General features: G+C 34.3%; 3 protein-coding genes across 3 annotated transcripts; 1 reads left to right on the forward strand and 2 right to left on the reverse strand.

Moving 5' to 3' along the window:
* The first annotated feature begins 4,058 nt into the window (after positions 1–4,058).
* On the forward strand, positions 4,059–6,854 carry LOC146919580 (NAC domain-containing protein 71-like). The gene is made up of 4 exons (XM_085713012.1): positions 4,059–4,662; positions 5,338–5,627; positions 5,736–6,026; positions 6,309–6,854. Exons 1-4 carry the CDS (start codon positions 4,506–4,508, stop codon positions 6,576–6,578), a joined length of 1,008 nt encoding a protein of 335 aa, XP_085569138.1. The 5' UTR covers positions 4,059–4,505; the 3' UTR covers positions 6,579–6,854.
* Positions 6,855–10,394: 3,540 nt separating this feature from the next.
* Positions 10,395–13,878, reverse strand: LOC146919581 (aluminum-activated malate transporter 12-like). Its single transcript, XM_085713011.1, has 6 exons — positions 13,434–13,878; positions 12,714–12,857; positions 12,081–12,353; positions 11,654–11,775; positions 11,419–11,562; positions 10,395–11,170 (listed from the first exon to the last, which is right to left on the reverse strand). Exons 1-6 carry the CDS (start codon positions 13,759–13,761, stop codon positions 10,538–10,540), a joined length of 1,644 nt encoding a protein of 547 aa, XP_085569137.1. The 5' UTR covers positions 13,762–13,878; the 3' UTR covers positions 10,395–10,537.
* A 3,801-nt stretch (positions 13,879–17,679) lies between these two features.
* Positions 17,680–21,235, reverse strand: LOC146919582 (uncharacterized). The gene is made up of 2 exons (XM_085713013.1): positions 20,763–21,235; positions 17,680–18,262 (listed from the first exon to the last, which is right to left on the reverse strand). Exons 1-2 carry the CDS (start codon positions 21,030–21,032, stop codon positions 18,056–18,058), a joined length of 477 nt encoding a protein of 158 aa, XP_085569139.1. The 5' UTR covers positions 21,033–21,235; the 3' UTR covers positions 17,680–18,055.
* Positions 21,236–22,152: the final 917 nt, after the last annotated feature.

Below are 22,152 nucleotides of genomic sequence, written 5' to 3' on the forward strand. Positions count from 1 at the left end.
GAGGTGTTAGAAGATTGGTCACAATTTTTATCCTTAAAATAAAAATATGTATAAGTTGCTTAAATTTTTATCTTGAGAACCATGCTTTCTTATCTTATCCCTCCAGTTTTTTTAAAAAAAAGCCAGGTTTCAATTGTGCTAGTTTTCAATGGTTATCCAACCTTAACAAGTTATTATCCTTTTAATTAGATATAATAAAGAAGACGAAATATCTCATCTCGACAATTAGTTTGTGCACCAATATGAATATCATGTAACTTAGGTACGTTTTCTTGACCACCGATGTCTCATGAGACTTGAATTCCCTGGCGTTAATAAAAATACCCAGCCGACATCTCATGAGACTTGAATTACCTATCGTCAATAAAAACTTAGTCATACAGTCAAACATCGAGAGTCATCTGATTTTGATAAGATGTTCCAGATTTTAAAAATGGTATTTTAAATTTAAAAAATAAACTCAAATATGCCTTTTATTTAATTGTCGACCCACTTTGTCCCTTTTATTTTGATCGATCAGACGACCCACTTTGTCCTCCTGACTATGAGTTCTATTGATTGCCAAGAATCTTGACAGTGAGAAATGTGTTTCATGCTTCACTCCTCATGGCTATGTAAGTCAACAAACCTCAAATTTTTGAGAAATGATATTTTGACAACCACTTTTTGACAACTTTTGGACAACTTTCTCTCTCATACTCACATGATGTTGTTATCCTCTCTCTTCATTTTTCTCTCTCTCCATTGTTTTTGACCAATAAGAAGTGAGAAAAACAAGGTTGTCAACAAAGTTGTCATCAAATGGATGTCAAAATATCATTACTCCAAATTTTTTAAGAGACTATATTCACTACTCCCTCCGTCCCGGAATAACTGACCCATTTTCTAAAAAAAATGTCCCAAAATAACTGACCCATTTCAATTTTCAATACAACTTTCATCATTCCCAATACAATATAACACTAAATAATACTACTTTTATCATTCCCAATACAATATATTCCACTTTCTCCTTTATTTATACATTTTTCTTAATATGTGTGAAAAACAAAATTGTGTCAATTAAATTGGGACGGAGGTAGTACTAGACTAAGGTGTGAGCAAAGCTCACAATTAAGTCTCATGTACAGGGGTTTATGTACACTGTGAAATTGGCACAGAGTGTCAAGAGACAATCAGACCAAAAAGGAGCAGACAAACACAACATGATAAGGTCAATTGTCCAATTTCCCACTTTATATTTTCATTTTCCACTATCCCATTATCTTTCACTTTTCCAATTTTCATTTCACAATCCAATTTGATCAGCACTATACTAATACATACATACACACATGTGTGTAAATCGAAACTTATTATCGAGCTTAGTCATGTTTTCCGGCCAACCAAGTAGTTGACGCTCTTGCAAAACATGGACTTAGTCTAGATTTACATTCGAATGTTTTTTATGTTGTTCCTGATTTTCTTTCGCATTCTCCTTCGAGGAACTCTGCATGGAGTTTTTATTCCTATGTTTTCATAGTCTGTTTCGAGTCACTGGCTCGCCTCTTTCTTTAAGTCAATAAACATTCTCCAAATTCAATATTATTATAACTGCATACACGAATTTACATGCCTAAATTTTGTAGATTACAGATTCGTCGTATCTTCTATGGACATGGTAGTAGTTTATTTACGACAAGGATAAGTTGTAACTGAAGATTTTTTTTGACAAAAGTTATAAGTGAAGATTAAAGTGGTGACAAATTGAGCACGACAAACTTGCAGCAAAAACATTAGCAATATGTTTCTTTTGACTAACAATATGACATATTTAAGCTATGTATATTCCTATTAATCAAACCATCATTGCAATTCTTTTAATTTTTTAGTTTGTTTCCTTAATTCCTAATGTGAATGCAAAATTCAAATGGGTTAATAAACTAGACCTATACAAGAAAAGACAAAATACAAATTGCATCAATATGAAAATACAAACTAAGTAAAGGGAACACAATGACGTTCCTTTTACCTTTTTATCATCTAAAAATGTGGCAAGGGACATTTATGTCACCCTCTCTGATTGCTGCTTTGTCTAGTGTAACTACCAACCCACATAAGCAAAGATAAAATTGATTAATGTTCAAACCAAACCAATAACTTAGTGCTCATTAATTAATAATGAGAATTATTAACAACAAAAAATTAATAATGAGAAAATAATTAATAGTGCCTTGGGTCCTTCTACTTTCTTCCATTTCCAAGTGTTGAAAAAGCAAAATCTTTTGTTCTACAACTTTAGTTTAAAAAGAGAATTATTTAACATGACTCATATTTACTAATAAATAAATAGTCACTCAAGCATATGTCTTTTAGACTTGGTCCATGTTTGTGGTAGCTATGTCACTATGTCACCCCTCACGGTATGATTTAGGGGCACACTTGTAAATTGAATTGTATGTGGTATTCAAGCGTAACTTGTTATATGTAATGATAAACTAGAAAAATTGTAGAAAAAAAATGACATTAGATTTGTTAATGATGTAGACACAACTGATCAAACTTTGTGATCAATCGTTATATGTTGTGTGCGTTATATTTTTATCTATTTTGTTTGGAATTAGATTTGTTGTTCTAACAAATATTTGGTTAAAGATCACTATAATGATAAATCAGTACAATTATTCCTAATCTTAATCTCAACTATCTTACATGTAAAGGACAGCTCTTACTTTACTTTTTTACTAACCCAAACATCACAACAAAATGAGGTGTTAAAGCAAATCTTTAGTTTTAACCTTTTGTCCTTTTGCTCTCATATGTGAAAAACATTCCACTAATTACTCACTATACTTTCTTTACTGATCATTCACTAGTCCTTGGTTGGTCCCACTAATAGGAGTTTAAACTTGATTGCTTTAAGTTTAACACATCAATGTGAATTCATGACAAGAAAGGAACCTCTAAAAATTTAAAAAAATGCATTAAACACTTTTGGAGAATTTCCTTTGTGAAGGTTGGACCCGCTTGATGACACAATCACCTGAATAAAAAATAAGGTAGAGTGTTCAAACTGACTCAGGATGACATGTAAAAAACTTTGAGGGTAATGGCAGTTACAAGGAATCCCATATTCCACAATTAACTGTTCCCTTTACAAGATCAAAGAGATGAAAATTTGTCTCATAAAAAAACAAACAAGCTTGAGAGCTTGGTAGAGAAAAAATTTCCTTAGAACTAATATCGATAGATAAATATGGTAAATGAGTACATGAGATATTCTATACATGAAGCTAATAAAGAATCAACAAACTAACTACCACTAACTCCAAAGGAGATGTAACTAACCCCTAAAGAAGTGGTAACTTACGAATCAATCGATATTTCTATCAATAAAATTATTCATGTCCGAATTTGCATCATGTGACAACTATGTTGATGTGTGATTGTCTAGGGGAATTCCCACTTAACTAATTATTTCTTTTCTATGTAATCAAATTATCAAAATATATATTACAAAAGCAACCAAATTTGATTTAATACACTAGGCTACTTTTCACTTAACTTTTTTTTCATGTTATCGACTCAGGTGTCAAGTGTCTAATTTGCCACATCATCAAAACTCGTCTCCAAATGCATATGTATATAAAAATTCAGATATTTTAATAATTAAATGACCAAAGTCGTAGATTTAAAATAAAGAGACCAAAATCGCGAACACGCGGCAAAATGACATAATAAAAATAGTATTCAAGTCTAATGTTTTCCTGTAGAAATCATTTCTGAGTTGTTGAATCCATTGTTTGTTTGTTTCTTCAACTCATAGGTGTAGAGGAAATAATCCATGCCTCTTGGAAAAAGAAAGTAACAAACAACGGTCACAAATTATTTAGAGGTAAATTTAAACTTTTTAGGTGTGAACACTGAAAGTGGTGGGCCATTTGCTTTGGAATTTTGGGTCCTCTTGGGACAAGCAATCTTAATTCTAAAACTTTCGGTGTTTTGTATAATTTTGGACTTTTTGTTCCCTTCTCAAATCCTATATATACCACACTATCACTCTCACATTCTTTCCCTCCACTCTCTCTTCTTTTCTCTCAACCATTCACCACTTTCTCTTTGGTTTATTTTAACTTCTAGGCCTTTTTAAAGCCTTCACTTTTGCAAACTGTTTCTTTTTTTTCTTGGAGTAAAAAGTTTCATGTTTCTTAGTTGAGTTTAGTTAGTGTGTAATATTCCTAAGTTTGGTACATTTTTTCCTTTGGGGTGGAGATAGGTTCATAATAAGAGCAAGAGAATTTGTTTTAATACAATGATTCTGGAGCATAATGGATGCACACCGTTGAAGTGTCATTTAACTCTTGATAAAAATTATATTGTAGACAAAAGTTTTTATTTTTGGATTTTTCAGATTATGGATAGGTATAGTACTCTTGGTACTTAGCACATTGTCCAAAATATTTTCAGTTTCACTTGTGTTTTTTTGTTTTTGGTTTTAATAGTAGTAAGGAACATAGAAATATAGAATGGGAGGAGCTTCACTGCCTCCAGGTTTTCGTTTCCATCCAACCGATGAAGAGTTGATAGGATATTACCTAAAAAGAAAAGTTGAGGGACTTGAAATTGAGCTTGAAGTTATACCTGTTATTGAATTCTACAAATTTGATCCTTGGGAGTTACCTGGTAGGTCATCTTCAATTTCACATATTGATCAGTTGCATGGTTGCATAACATGTGTAGTGTGCTACTTTAGAAAAGAAAAAAACTCTTTCATTATGCTAGAGTGTGAACTGAAACTTTATAAGTTGTAGAAAGTAGAAAGCAGCATTTTGTTTTGTTGTTACTTTTTCTTTATTGATTAACTTTTGAAAACTTTTAGGCTGTAAAAGCCGGTTCAACGGGATTATTTTAGTCTAAGATTAAAAAAACTGAAAATGAAATTCTTTTTTTCGTTGAGCATGACTCATATTCACTGATAAGTAGTAGAAGCTCAGACGTAATGTAGCAGAGTGAATGGAGCTCAAAGCACAACAAATAGGAGGATTTAAGGTGTGAGGTGCGAAGCCCTTGAAATATGGTTCAGGGGTAAACTTGTAATTTGAACTGTAATAGTTAAACATGCTGTGCTATGTAACCCTCAAAATTAAATAATGGAAAAATTACCTCAACCAACCTATTGTCGGAGAAGTAGACACTATTGGCCGAATTTTGTGATTAATCGTGTTTATTTTTGTGTGCACTTTATTAATATGTTTTCTTTAGAGTTGGGTTTGATGTTGTAACTTATTTGTTTTGAGCTAACTACTAAGGAAATTTAAGAGAACTCTAATTTGTGGGGTGTGTGTCGAATGAATGCAGAGAAATCTTTCCTGCCAAAAAGAGATATGGAATGGTTTTTCTTCTGTCCACGGGATCGCAAGTACCCAAATGGTTCAAGGACAAATAGAGCCACCAAAGCTGGCTACTGGAAAGCCACAGGAAAAGACAGGAAGGTTGTGTGTGAGCCTAGTCCATTCATTTCCACTGAGACTGTCACAGGTTACCGCAAGACCCTAGTTTTTTACTGTGGAAGAGCTCCTTTAGGTGATCGAACCAATTGGGTCATGCATGAATATCGCCTCAATGATGATCCTAGCCAAGGCTCGGAGGTAAATGTCTCTCTTTAGTGTGAGTTTAGTTCTGCTGCAGAAACTATGAGAATTTTTTCGTTATCAAATTAACTTTACTGAATCAATTCTTATTGATCACTGTTGTAGGGTGCTTTTGCTTTATGCCGAGTTATTAAAAAGAATGAGAAGGCAAATGATTCCGAAGGACAAGGAGGAAAGAGGGTTAGAGCTAATGATGGGAGCAATTCCATTTCAACCAATGGGAACGAGGTTTCTTGTCAGGCAAGTCAACTATTGAGTGGCAGTGAGAGTCATTATTCAAGTCCTATTAACTTCCAATGCAATGTCCCTCCTATGGCTGGATTTGACCAAGCTTCCTCTGATACCAATCCTACAACCTTCTGGCTCTCCCATGACATGATTCTTGATTCTTCAAAGGTACTAAATTGATTTTAATATGTTTGAATGTTCTCAGATAGAATTGATTCTAACATAAAGTTAGAATTTGGAGCTTTTGTTTCTACAATTGATTTTTATTCTTGAATTTATTGTTCAACTAACTTTTATACGAATGCATTCAAATATAAATCACTTTATATTCAACTCAATTTTAGTCAGAATCAATTTATTCAAAATCATTTCTTGTCACCGCAGAACCAGACACATGTAGATATTAGTTAGAAATGTTTCTTCTTACATTTTTCCTCTTCCAACTAGCAGGACTATTCTCAAGGGCAATTACAAGATGTTGTTGGATGTTTTCCACAGCAACATGAGTTATCGAGTACAATCTCAACTTGGCAATCATTTCAACATACTGAAATTTCACCTTGTTCATCCTACTCAAATTTTAATGCGGAAATTGAATTTCCTGACACTCCTAGCCAAATTGGTTGCATGTCACCTTATTCAGGACAAGGAAGTTTCATGGACTTGCCTTATGAATGCTATGATCAGATTCATTCATTCAGGAATCCAAATCAATTCTGAAAACAAAGAAGGAATAGGAAAAACATATTCTTATTTTCTTGTAATGCAAGTTACAAGATGTTTCAGTGGGGATCAAGCTTCAATTTTCAGTTAAACAAAAGATGTGAATGGTTTCATGCAAGAAGACTACATACACGGATTTCTGAGACGGCGCCTTTTAATGTCTGTCTTTGAGTGATAAATATTGATTAATGAGTGCAAGTCCCTCCATTTGCACTAGACAGAAACTATTCTGTTCTTGAACTGCTTTTCACTTAGTTTATTTGTAATTTATTATGTTGTGTAGGTTTCCCGGATGATATCACTTGTTGGTGATTTCCAAAATAATGGAATCACTTTAAATCAAAAGTTGTAACTCTTCATGGGAATCATTCATATACATTGGAACTTTTCGCAAAGAGATGATTAATGAACATTTGCATTGATTCAAATGTATATGATTATAACCTTTGGCAAAAGGGTGCTTAATGAACCTTTGCATTGATTCAAGTGTATATGATTATAACCTTTGACAAAGGGATGTTTAATGAACCATAACATTGTTTCAAATCAAATGGGTGTTTTCTCTCATATGAAGGGTCATATAATGCACTATAAATGCTTGGCATTTGGGCATTAGTTGGACACACACAAAAAAAAAGAACAACAACATAATTCTCCATCATTCTCTTACTCTAAATCATCCATCAATTCTCTAATGCATGAGTGAATTGCTGGAACCATAAATCTGTAAAATACTGTTAGGAGATACGCTTGGTGTGGTTGTGCAATACACGTCAAGGAACTCATAGTATCCTGAAGGGGATTCGCCGGTCATTCCTTATTGCATCCAATATACAGTTATTGGTGGGGGCGAATCGAACCTAAAGGTTAGTATGGCAACCCCATACGCTTTGAGTTTGCATGCATAACCATTAATCTTTTCAGGTTTCAAGTACAGCAGCATCTTCCCAACAATCAAGATATACAACAAATCTTTGGAATTTATGTGCACACTTCATCATAGTCATCTTCATCATCTTCTTGGTCAAGTTATTGCAGCAGATCCCCAACACAAGTTCCAACAATCTTTAGGTTCGATTTATGATTTACTTGTGATTAATGGCTGCAATTTTGGGTGAGATGAAAGCTTACATTTTCATTCATGACTACGGTGAACGGTAAACAAATTCCTTTTATGAATATATGTTATGGAAATTTATGGATAAATATTTCATATGTGATGTGTTTATGTTAAATTTACATGTGGTTGTAGATAATATATGCATGATAAATTTTGATATGTATAAAATTTATCGTTTGAAATCTGTTTAATGTTAATTTGAACATGAGATAATATCCATATAAGTGATGACGTATTATGAAATATTTAGTGTTCTAAATGCATGTGTATAGTATCTAAGTAAAATATGAATATGTTAGATTTAACATGTGGTGACATATATATGCATGATTTAGAAATTGTTCAAGTATATGAATTTTGATGAGTATAGTAATACGTTAAGAATGTTTAAACACTATTTTATTTATGAAAGTAGTGTAGATAAATTGCCAAAATATCAAGTGGTTGCTTTAATGATATTATTTACTTTGTGTAAGAGATTATTATCATTAGTATTGTGTTGATATTATATGTACATGATAATATGAAAAATAATGGTCAATTTCTTGTTTATCATGATATTAAAATAATTTGGGTATGTTTTGAATTATTGTAAGTTGATATATGTTCATGGAAGAAAGTCATAGAAAATATTAATGATTTTGGTTCATTGTTTATTCTTCTATGTCATTGTTTATTGAAATTTAGTATTGAACATATTTAAACATAAACTTGAATTTAACACAATGAATTTATGATATATGTATTAGTTATATGATAACTAAGATCAAAATGATTGTGTTATATTTAATTTTATGTGGAGTATATGACTTACATGTTTAATCCCATCTTATAAGTTTGGTTATGACATTCTTTTATGATCAATTTTTATTTTGCTATGTATGTTTAATGCATTCAATGTATGATATATCTTGGCTAGATATAAAAGAAAAGTTGAAGTTCAAATTGAAATGCATGTTAAATATTGTTATAGCAAAGGTGTAATGACATAAAAGTTTGTGCATTATTACAATATACTCAATTGACAAAAGTGTGTCATGGTTTGATGATAGTTGGTGAATACTATCAAGAGTATATAAGTTGATCCATAGACATAGTTATGAGAATACAAAATCTATGTGAAGAATTGAATATTCAAAGTTTATAAAAGTTAAAAGAAAATCTTGCAATTATTTGACGAAATGATTGACAAGGAATGATGTCTTTGGAAAATGATGTTGAATACATTGAAGACATTATTAGGGATGTGGTACAAACTCAAATCTAATTGATTACCAATGGTGGAAACTCAACCCACACTTGAGTAGCATCAAGTCTTGGGTTCAATGGTGAAAGTACACTATTAGAGTAATTGAAGTACTTGACAATAGATACATCCCAAGGGGAAAAAGTACTTGGACCATAAGAAGAAAAAGGGTAGGATGAGGTTTTCCTCTTAATGGACATATAGCATATATTTGCTGGAATGCATACTTATGGGGCATTTCCGATATAGTCTACCTATGTGAGAATGAAGTTTGGCCGCTTCACGGAGTTCAAGGGTTTGCTCTTAAATTCTCATGAAAAGGGATATATGACACAAGGCCTTCTTAATGTGTCATCTTACAAGTCTCTTTATCAATGGTACCGAGATTCTATGTGTAAGTTATGCACACTTGTTCTAATGAATAGTTGGTTCAAAGCTTGCCTACCATACTATTTGGGAATGAGCGAAAACTTAACTTACTAAGTAATGGTTCAAATCGCGAGATACCATTATCTGAAGGCATGGAATTTCCGGATTTATGTGATTTAGTATTTTGAAAATGGTGGGGGATTGTTGGTGATTTCCAAAATAATGGAATCACTTTAAATCAAAAGTTGTAACTCTTCATGGGAATCATTCATATACATTGGAACTTTTCGCAAAGAGATGATTAATGAACATTTGCATTGATTCAAATGTATATGATTATAACCTTTGGCAAAAGGGTGCTTAATGAACCTTTGCATTGATTCAAGTGTATATGATTATAACCTTTGACAAAGGGATGTTTAATGAACCATAACATTGTTTCAAATCAAATGGGTGTTTTCTCTCATATGAAGGGTCATATAATGCACTATAAATGCTTGGCATTTGGGCATTAGTTGGACACACACAAAAAAAAAGAACAACAACATAATTCTCCATCATTCTCTTACTCTAAATCATCCATCAATTCTCTAATGCATGAGTGAATTGCTGGAACCATAAATCTGTAAAATACTGTTAGGAGATACGCTTGGTGTGGTTGTGCAATACACGTCAAGGAACTCATAGTATCCTGAAGGGGATTCGCCGGTCATTCCTTATTGCATCCAATATACAGTTATTGGTGGGGGCGAATCGAACCTAAAGGTTAGTATGGCAACCCCATACGCTTTGAGTTTGCATGCATAACCATTAATCTTTTCAGGTTTCAAGTACAGCAGCATCTTCCCAACAATCAAGATATACAACAAATCTTTGGAATTTATGTGCACACTTCATCATAGTCATCTTCATCATCTTCTTGGTCAAGTTATTGCAGCAGACCCTCAACACAAGATCCAACATCACTTTTATAGATTTCAGCCGAATTTGGTTTATATCGGTCATTGTATGTGTGGTTTCATAAAAATAGCTTATATAATGGATGAGGATTTATTAATATATATTCCTACTGAGTAAATTGATCATGAGATATATAATATATTCCCACTGAGTACTAATAATAAGTAGCTAGTTTAAAACATAAACAATTCATGTTTAATAGTCATCACAATCATTCATCAAATAAAAGACTAAGGGTTCTGTTTCTGTCACTTAATTAGTCTATTCAATTCCATGAGAAGGCAAATTGTTCCGCGACACATCAACTCGAGGTTCCTCACAAGTCACAACAATATCATCACCAGCTCTAAACTCTTTAAAGCAATCTAATCTCCCAAGTTCTTCAACTTCCTCAATAACAAGATCCAATTTTGCAACTGTTTCCACAAGCAAAGATGCAAAAGCAGCAAAAGGAAGTGCCTCAGAGAATTCAAGACTAGTGATAGCAATTTTACTCAACTGAGGTCTCAAAGATTTCCTTTCGTTTTCCTTCGACTGCATTAATGAATCTCTTTTTGTTTTCCAATCAAGCAATGCAGAAGAGTCAGTTTTAACACTCGATAAGGAGAATCCAGAGCCTTTTCCATGTCTACCTTGACCAACTTGTGCAGCAGCTAGTTTGAGCATGTTGTTTGCATGGTTGTGTTTGTGTTTGGAACCTAAGAAAAGACGAGGTTGAGACTTTATGGCATTGTTTAGATCCTGTAGAGCTTCATGAAGATGATCGGAGAGTATTTCGGGAGAGCAATGGCGACAGTTTCTTATGCTGTTGGAAAGTTCTATCAGTACTTTTGATACCTCTGCTGCAACCCTTATGCATGGATCCTTGAACATGGCTCTAACTGATCTTGGTGTCTAAGATAAAATTTTCAAATTAATAATGAATATATGTTATAACAGGAACCCTGGTTCAAAAGAAAACAAATACAAAAAATGCAAATAGTGCCTACGTATCCGGCTGTGTTTGAACACAAGATTTGATCTCGGAGTTCGGCCAATTGTGCCTACGCATCAGACTGCAGAGTGGGCACAGTCTTAAACTTACAAGCCGGTCACAATTTAAGGGATTAAATTTTTCAGTTACGAAAAATTGTCAGAGTTACCTGAATTTCTGATCTCAAACAGCCATGTAGAGCAACCACGGTGTAGCCGAATTGGCGAAGAACAGCTCCAACTTTTACATATTGCTGCCATGGAAATTTGTGACAGTACCTAGAATGCCTTGGCTCCCAACTTGCATGCAACGCCTGGCCAATTCAATACCGAAGCGATATAAGATCCTCATTCGAAGGAATGTATTAATTAAAATTAACCTAGAGATGGCACATAGAGACTAACCAGTGTTTCATCAATGGATTTTGAATCCAAAACATTCTTATAACCTTTGTATATGGGATCCTCAGATGATTTGATATCTCCAGGGCTATCAATTTCTCCATAAAAATATTCATTGACACAAGCTGCAAGATTTTACCTTGACTATGTCTTGATTTAGATTTACAAGGTAAAATTCACAAGGTATGAAAATTATGATAATTTGCTTTGCATGTGGAAAAAAGAAAATATGGATTATAAAATACTAAAACTTGTCTTGTGAAAGCCTATGAAGCACAGACACCAGTGTTGTATCGTTGTCTGACTTCGACACATGCCATGCCAGATGCCATACACGCCTTCAACCTGAAGTGTCGGGGCTACATAGATAAAAGCAAATAGAATTTTTGTGACACCGTTACTAAATATATTTAACAGACATTTTGCATACCCTCTATAGATTTGGCAAGACCTTCAAGCTTGAAAGCAGTAGAATTATGTAGGTCTTCTCCTGACCAATTTGGAAACATCAATATGCTCATTATAAGGCAAATGGCACATCCTATGGCAATGGAGGATATGCGTTCATGTGCTATCTTCAACACACTGTCCACACGGTAACTTGACAAAGCAATCAAGTTAAAAGTCATGAGAAATATAACTAGACCATAGTCATAGTTCTTCTTTATATAAGGAATGAACCTCATATAAGTAGCTAAAGCTCCTGCAATAACAAATCCGCAGAAAATCGCATATTAAGAATAATCGTTAATCATCACAAACTTTTCTATTGTCAATACTATTATTAAAGATCCTTGTGACTATTTGTTAACATTGTTACAAGCAAAAATGCTATAACATTAAGATTTAGTAATAAACAGATGCTGCAGCATCTGAAAATTCTGTTACATTAATCACTGGTCATAACTGATTTAACTGATTCAATTGAGACAACTATTAGTTCAAAGCTTGTACCAATTCGACTTGTTCAAACCATTTGATGAAGCCGAAATACGAGGTATTCAAACCATATGATCGAGATCTCATATAGCGGGGAATCGAGGTCTAAATGTATGTAATGTACCTATAAGAAAAACTGCAGCGCCAATGATAACAGCTTGAGAGATCCGATGAGATGATGCATTTGCAATATAGCCAACAATGAATGCCAATAATCCAGCTAACAGTGTCCCCAATCCTCTGTTAAGCCCTTTGCATAAAGTTGCCCCTGCAGCCAAAAAAACACAAAGTTTGAAAAATAAATGTCTTCAAGTTCAAACACATGCAACTAGGACATTTTTTTTTTTAAGGAAGGAAGGAGGACATGCAACTAGGACATGAACACACACTTATTCGGTTTTTACTTTCCCAATACACCCACTTACGCTAAGCACTATTAGGCTTAATGTGTGGATAAATTGGCGGGTGGCCCGAATGAATAGACTATGATATCATATTAAGGCTCAACTTTACAAACCTCGCGTTTCTAATAAACCACGCATGATTCCAAAGTATACTTGTATACCTGTTGGAAAGTATACTTCCAAACAGCATAAAACTGTGTTTTTTCTGAATGTATACTTCTTAAACGACTTTGGGGGTGAGAAAGTTACGCCCTCTTACTAAATTTTTATATTAGATCTAACACATCCTTACAAAACCAACTTATAACGTTACGTAAGAGGTACCTCTCTGTATAAACTCTTTTCAGACTTTATCTCCTTTAAATGTAAAACTTGGATTTTTTTTTTCCAATAGCTTTTACATAAAGAAAATTTAATTGAGGTTTAAGTTAGAAACTTGCCAGCAGTGAACTCAAGCACAACCACAACAGTCATGACAGCCCAAATTGCACTCTGTCCAATCTCATGGTAAAGTGGCTCCACCAAATACAACAAAGAAGCTAAAGTGAGAGACAAACCAACTTTGAATGCATGGATCACCCTTCTCGGATCTTCATATCCAACATTCCATGTAGTCTTCCAAGCCAAGCTAGGAACTCTCCTTAGCCTCTCACCAAAAACATGCACACGTTTGTTCCACTTCCCAATCATTTTTCCATTCTCACTCTCATTCTTTCCTATTTCCATTTCCATTTCCTTGCCACTTCCAGCATGCACTATAGGGAACATTTCTAAATCAATCAATGTTTATAAGAGCAAGCTGCCATAAAATATATGTTATAAGGAAATGATATTTTTGTGGGACACTGGGGAGTCTAGATGTATCATATGACTTCTTAGAACCCCAATCCTTTTTGAAGAAGCAAGTTTGTAATTTATAGGGTTAAGGGTAGGAAGAAGTTGGCAATGTCATTTTTTGCATTCACGTGCATTCCATTAAAGTGACATTTAAAGTCATAGCTTTATTAAAGTGTAGAGCTCCAAATTATACATACTAGATTTTATTTTTTATTTTTGTGGTGAATAATTGATTGTCACCTTGATGATATTATTGTCATGGTTTAGTTCTATGGAGATCTATATTAGGAGGGAACATGCTAAACCACTAAAAATGGGCAAAGAATGCTTAGAATTTTCCTCACCGTAGCAATTAAGGTGATTTCCCGACATAGCCCACGTACAAAAAAGTACAATGCACTATGCACAAAATTCACTTATTGTTATTAACAATTTATTGTAAATTATCAATAACTTTATGCATTAGATATACGAGTCATCTCTCTTATATATTATATATTTCGTAGGATTGATCTTCCATACTTGAATTTTAACAAACTATTTTATACAGTGTGATAATCTCTCTTTGTAAGCTGCTAGTAAACTAATAAGGATCTCATACAAGATTGTATATGAATATGTGGAAAAAATGGTGGGAAACAAAGATGTCAAATTTACCACGAATTATTGGCGAAAGATTTTCCTTTAAATATATTATAGTTATCAGTAGTGCTATTTCTCGTGACACCTTTTCTCGCGAATGCATCATGAATTTTCCATCGTCCAATAAAATCTCCTTCTAGACGGAATTCATGGGGTGATGTGTAAGTTGTGTGGTCAAACATTCAATGTATAGTGTTTTTTTTCCTTCGCTATCACGTTGTGATTTTAGTTTTCACGATGTTAAGCAATTCCGTATAGTTATTGGTGCGTCAAGTATGAGTAATACTCTTACATTGGCTCCAAAATCTTACTACTTTAAGATTTTGAGAGCTACTTCTCCATCCTCTCCCGTTCTAAAATATCGATCTCATATGGATGCATCGTTTTGGACTGAAAAAACATCCTTGTTTCCACCTCATAAACGGTGAATCCTAAGAAAATCGATGTTTTTTCCCATCCAAAACGATGCTTCCGAACGGAATCGGTTTTTCAGAAAGGGTTTAAGAGATAAAAGAAGCTGTTTACAGTTTTAGTAAAAATGTTGTTTTTAACTTCACTCTCTAGTCAGATGTGATGATCCGGTGTTTTAAGCTCCCCTCACGACCCAACACGAGTTTGCATTTACATTACTTTCCCTTGGTTGACCTAACTCTAACTGATTTAGGCCGTTACTTTACATAGTCACATTCCATTGACAAAGGTAGCAGCAACTCTTGAATGGAGATGGTTGAGTGTTTGATTAGCATTGAAGAGTGCAGCTGCCAGATATACAGTGACAATGTGATGACTTTCGGTATGGTTCAAACATGCTCTTAATTTTTGACCCTTTTGCCTTCACGGGCAAAAAAACAGAAACATAACCAATAATGGCCATAATTTGGTTTCAATAAAAAAAGAAACAACCGTGTGAACTGTCTATTTGATATTAAGTTATTAACATTACTTTTTTGACTCAATATGTGTACACTGTTTCTCTTAAACAGCTGTGAGTTTATTTTAGTGAGCGGTTCTCTCGTGCATTTGCAACTTCTCCATGACTTCATGCATCCAATTGAAGCTTAGATTTCAACATGTGGCTTCATAAACAAATTGCCACTTGTATTGTTCAGAGTTGGTTGGAATTATTTAATTAAATTTAGGCACTTTATTTATGCAGCTGCTACTATAGTCATGCATCAATAACTACTAACAACTGGATCAAGGGGTTTATTGGTTTTTATACTTTTTTTGACAAGAAGTTTCTTATACTTTAGTGTGGATAAGAATTGGGATGAGCCTTGTGCACTAATAACTAATAAGATTAGGGATTTTTTTCTTCTTCATGTTTTCTAAGAAACCACACAAGTGTTTGAAAGTATACTTCCAGAAGAGTGTGTTGTGTGGAAAAAATTCCCTAAAATTTAACCATAAATGTGACATGCTTCAGTTTAACCAAATCCAATTTGTCAGACACGAACTCAGATCATTAGGTTTCCTGAAGTCTAACATAGTTTACTCGTAAGTCAGTTATCACTTTTACAATCAAGATGAGAGAGAAAATTTTGGGTGTCCTCGCCGTAATGGTATTGGTGGTTTGATGTTACGCAGGGCCGTCCCTAAGAATTCGGAGGCTCGGCTCTGGGAATGAAAAGAGGCCAGTGATAAAATCAAAACGTATTTTTTTAAAAGAGCATCGTTATATTTATATTTTTTAAAAGATAAATATAAGGTGTCGTATATATGCGGTACACCCAAAGATGAAAATGACTACCGTATACATGAGGAACCCCCATCTAACACCAAAAGCAAGAGGATCTAATTCTAATAGGCCTACAAGGCTAAAACAAGGGGACAAAAAATGGCTGGGGGTATTAAAAAAAATTGGAGGGCAGTAGTACTAGTGAGTATTAATTTTTTTTGAGGCCCATGGCTGAGGGAGGCCCAGCTCTGTTGAGCTATTTGCACCCCCTCATGGCCGGGCCTGATGTTACGCCTATATGCGGCATCTTTGTATTGTTGTTTCTCCGTCTCTTTGCGTCTTGCATGAGATTTGGGTTTAATAAAATTTTGCCAATTCAAAAAAAAAAAAGATGATTGAGAAAAAAAAATTAAATGGCAAATGTTAGTTGTTATTAGAGATGGCAATGTGTATCCACTGACACATATTGTAATCATCCGCTATCCGACCCGTTGAATAAAAAGATACATGTGTTCGCCTATTTGTGTGGATGGCCGTTAGTTAGACAGATATTTAATGAATTTTGAGATATATGTGGATACTTGTGGATATCAACGTCTATCAATTTTTTAAATAAAAAAAATGACATATAAATATAATGTTCCTCCTCTATAAAAAATAATGTAGTAGGGCATAAAATTATTTATCAAACAATAAACACATTATAAAACACTTGGGTGACATTGGGGTACCAATGTCATGTGACATTGGCCAACCACAATGTCACATGACATATACGTTGAATTGTTTCCTTAAAAAAATAGACTAGGGTTGCTTTCATGTAGGTAACATTTATGTTTAATATTTTGATAGTTTTACTAATTGACTAGTATTCATTAACTAACAGATAGCTGAAATATCTACTTATTCTAATCCGATTAGTACCTGTGGTGGATTTTATCTTCAGACAATCGCGGGTATTTCTGCCGTTCCAAGTTGTTATTTTGTTAGTGAAGAGAGTTGAACACAGTACCTCCTTATCAATCAAAACTTACAAATCTCCAAAGCAATCGAGTGACATTATCATTACAACGTCACTCACATTATACCCGTTTCTATCTCTCTGAAGATGCAAACATACCCCTCAATCATTATTGAAAATAGCTGGATTCATCACGCAAACAACTAAATTCGGTGCAAATCACCGTGCGTATATATTTCTCATTTCTATGTCCCCAACTCAGTGCCACACAAATATCTTACATGTCATATCATACAAGTTCAGCCTCAAATAAATAGGTGAAGAAAAAAGTTGGACATTTTGAAAATTTGTGGACAGGAAAAAATGGAGACCAAAATCTTTATTTTTATTTTGGATTATTGGGACAGGAAAAAAAGTCTTTTAAAGACCTAATGATTTTGCATAAGACACCAAATTTTCTAAACGCAATGCAGAAGATATTGTTTCTTTGACAAACATCAAGCCCTGCTCAGAGCATCTACTAAATAAAAGTTCAGATCATCATAAATCTCCTCCGACATGGTCCTGCTCACCCAAATACACTCTTTTATTATATCATTCAATGTCAGTACCAAAAAAAATATCAACCACTATACCTAAAAATTTAACACAGATTCCGTAATATAGCTTAAAGATGAGATTTCTTATCTCATTTGTCGAGTATTTTTTCCTTAAATTGTTGTATATTTAACTCCAACATACTTTCACCAAAATGCAGCAAATTCCAGGCACGCTTATAGCTAGTGAAAGACGTAAACAAAGGGGGGGGGGGGGGGGGGGGGGGGGGGAAAGGAACCATAAAGTAAGGCTCAGTGATGAAGTAGCATTCGACTACATGTTCCAACCATATGCACAGCAATAAAAGTTCAACTAATGAATAGCCAGAACAATTTCTAAAGGATTACTTATACAACCTGCAACCTTCCCTGGTGTTCCACACACTGCAGAACTTTCCCTTCTGATGATAGGACCTGTTTCTTCACTTTGACTGGCCTAGTGTCATTATTCAGTGTAAACCTTGCAGGCTTCTCTGAAGAAACATCAACAAAGAATTTATTTGCTACATCTCCATCTTCATCTATCCTAAGATGCTTTGCATACCACCCCAGACCCTGGTGAAGTAAAACAGAAATACTCAGAAATATTAGTCCCCTGTTAGAAGCAAAGTTACTTGACAAAGAAAAATTTATCTAACCATTGCAGCTCCCATAATTGAGATAACAGAAAAATTTAGGCACCATATTCAGAGGCACCACTTCAACAAAAAGTATTTAAGCACAAAATAAAGAGTTATCATCCACGCCACAGCAAAACACAAAAGGCTGAGCAAGGTAGACAAAAAAAAATGTAGCACGCAAAACAGTAACGCTCGAGATTTCAATAATATGCATTTTAACCATTGCCAGCTCTAGCTGTGATTCAAATTCTGACCTAAAATGTGTTATTATAATACACCAGTGCTATAACCTTTTTAGAACAGTTGATATTTAAGAACTCCTGGTAAAATATTTCCAATACAAAAACCATGAACAGTTAACAATTTTCAAAGGTGGTAGAACAGTTAATTATATTAGCTTAACTTTGTTTTTTGAGGGAATGCTTAACTGGCAACTCATTTTAGTTATTTTTTCCATTTATTTTCTGAAGATTCATCAGTAATTAAATTATAAGTCTTCCATAATGAAGGCTGAAGTTCGTAATTAGAGGCAACTAGCCAATTACATATGAACAATTACGCTGAACTGAACCTGGTGAAAATAAATAATAAAAGAAATACACAGGTAATAAAGTGTTTATATAACTCAAGTTTCCCCTTCCCTCTTTCATTTTGTAAGGATGAGTTAGGCCCCAAAATTTCAACATGGTATCAGAGCCTATCCAGGATCTATCGTTGTCGGGATTCCGCATTGCCACGCATCATGCCCATTGGGTCTGAGCGTGAGGGGGTGTGTTGGAAATCCTGCCCCAAACGTGAGGGGGTGGGTTGGTAATTCCACCTGAGGTGTGTTGGAAATCCCGCCCCGAATGTGAGGGGGTGGGTTGGTAATTCCACCTTAATTGCGATCTGCCCCTAGTTGCCTATGTTGGCTTGTCTTTGAGGGGGTGGATTTAGTCCCACATCGGTTAGATAGGAAGCTTGATCAGAGTTTATAAAGAGGAGGCACTCCTCACCTTACAAGCCGATTTTGTAAGGATGAGTTAGGAGCCAAATTTCAACATATACCTTTGACGTCAAATCGTTCTTTTTTCGTAACTGGTACAGACTCGTTACTTAAGATCATGAAAATACAAACAAAAGTTGCCTACTAATTAGTAAGCATTAGCAAACAATGTCTCCAATCCATTATACCTTTGACGTCAAATTGTTCTTTTTTTGTAACTGGTACAGACTCGTTACTTAAGATCATGAAAATACAAACAAAAGTTGCCTACTAATTAGTAAGCATTAGCAAACAATGTCTCCAATCCATTATCGATGCCATAAAAGCTGTTCAGAGAATTCCTGATTACCAAACAAGGACAAGGGGTACCAACACTGGACAGAAAAGATAACCATTTTGCGAAATGAGGCATGGTAGAAAGCAAATCATCGTAAATCTTTCCATTATCAATTCAAATTTTGAAATAATGAACTATTCAAACTCTTGCACGTGTTATGGTTTGAGGAAATTTTTAGCTTCAACCCATTCCTGTGCTTTAAGTGAGAGAATTAGATAGTTGATTAAATCCAGTAGAGTATAATACGCGTGCACAAGCCCCAGATTTTAATAGGTTGTTATACATTTTGCCATCGGCCATGTTCTTACCTAATTATGCTCCAAGTCCATGCAAATAAAGTTAAAATGTCGTCAACCCCATTGATGTGCTGACAAAAACCTCACTATAACACTCCCCAAACAGCTAGAAACAAAAAGGCTTACTAGCTCACTTACTTGCATAGTTGCTTTTAACCGAATAAGAAAAAAATGGTTATCCATATTGGACCCCTAAAAAAATTTATATGTAATAACTGCTTACTATTTTCTGGATTAGATTAAATATTTTCAACAATCGGTGTTATTAAATGCAGTGCCGTCTACAGAGGACACCCAAATTTCCGGAATTTCGGCTGCTTTATGGCAGAAAAACCCACAATAGCGGCCACCATTTATCATATTACCATCTGGCGAGGTCAAAATCCGCCGCTCAATAACACTGGTCAAATGGCGACTATAGCACAGCGGAATAAGAACATATCGTTATTGTCCAATGATACACTATGTAGTACAAAATGTTGCCAAATAATGGCTATAGAGGCACTATAGCACTGTTGTATATTGGAATTTGAACAAACCGTTATTTTCTGCAATTGACAAAAATGAATGGACAACATAACATCCAGAAGTCGAGCATATTACAACTCTAGATGTATAAACTCAGCAGGAAACAATTTAAGGGTTGCATAATCTTCATAAAGTAAAATGCTAACTCAAAAATGCAATGAAAGGATGATTCAGATTCAAACTATAACAATTCAGATTCAAATCATAGAGTGTAAATGTAAGTAATTTGATCTAAATCTAAGTAATTCTAAATTAAGATTGAAAATTGATGAAATGAAGAAAAAGGGACCTGAACACCGCCATCAGAGGAGGTAGAAGGAGCGAGAACAGGACCAAGTTGTTGTTGAGGACGATCGTTCACAACCTGAGCCTTAACGCTAAAGCCTCTACGAGGTTGACCGGTTTCTTTGACGCGAAAATTGGTTGGACGATGTTGACCGGTACCGGCGGCGGCGTGTCGATCGTCGGAGTTGTTGTTATCATTGGAATCGTGATCGTGATTGTTGTCATCGTCTTTAGAAAACCCTAGGAATCCGATAACTTTTCTGAAAAGACCCATCTCATGAATCAATTTAGAAGTAAAACGACGTCGTAGTGGGAACTAAGAAGAATCGTTCTAATTCTATGTACAGTTGAGAGAGTTTTATTGAAGACGTAAGAACTGATATCAGTGGGACATATAACACACAAACTCAAGTATTAAGAGAAACAAAGAAGAGGAATTCTTTTAACACACTAATTTTATTCATGAAAACTTGATATGTCACAATGGTACAAGCATAGCCTTTTATAGGCAAAATACTAAGGCTATTCTTAATGACTAAGCATACTTAGCTTCCAAGTAATTATACAAACATAAGACACCGTTTAGTATGGGACAGTAGAGTTCTTTCCCACCATGGGAAAGTTGATAATGTCCATTGGATCAAATGAAGAATATAGTATTATCATGGACTTTTAACACTTGATATTTTCACACTCTTCTCTCTTCTCCATCCCCACTCTCCACCACCGTAAACAACATCAAACCAACCTCTTTCACAAATCAAAAATATTTTCTTTCCTTTCCCTTTCCTTTTTTTTTTTTCTTTCCAAAATCATATACTAAAAGAAATAAAAAGTTAACAATCTCATATTCCGCTCACTCACAGTTCTGCTTTTTTGACTTGAGATCCATTTCCATAATTATTTTCATTTCTTTAGATCTTTTATGTTTTCTTAATTTACTTTGATGATCTCTGTCTTTGAATTGGTGATTTAATTTGATTTCATTCATTGCCTATGAAATCTGGATGATGATGATGGTGGGTACCTGCAAATTAGAAGACAACAATACACAAATAAATAACACATTTACACCTTTTTTCTTCAGATTTAGAACTTTTTTCTTTTCCATGATCGAGAATTTTTCTAATTGATCGATTAAAAAAAAAAATTGGGTTGTGGAGCAATCCACCTCATTGTTTGTGAATCAACTTTGTTTACAAATTACAAAAAAAAAATTAAAATAACTTCTAAACTTGATTGGATCTGAAAAAAATAAATTCAAATCAACCAAAAATGGATTGCTTGCTTTTACAATGAATTATATACATCTATTTTCTTGCCTTCCATTTTATCAGCACCATGAAAATTATTTAAAAATTACATTTAGAGATAAAAAAATTCAGATGCAATGG

This window comes from Medicago sativa, chromosome 5, assembly GCF_051527215.1.
Source record: "Medicago sativa cultivar Bolivia chromosome 5, Bolivia_mono, whole genome shotgun sequence".
NCBI classification, from domain to species: domain Eukaryota; kingdom Viridiplantae; phylum Streptophyta; class Magnoliopsida; order Fabales; family Fabaceae; genus Medicago; species Medicago sativa.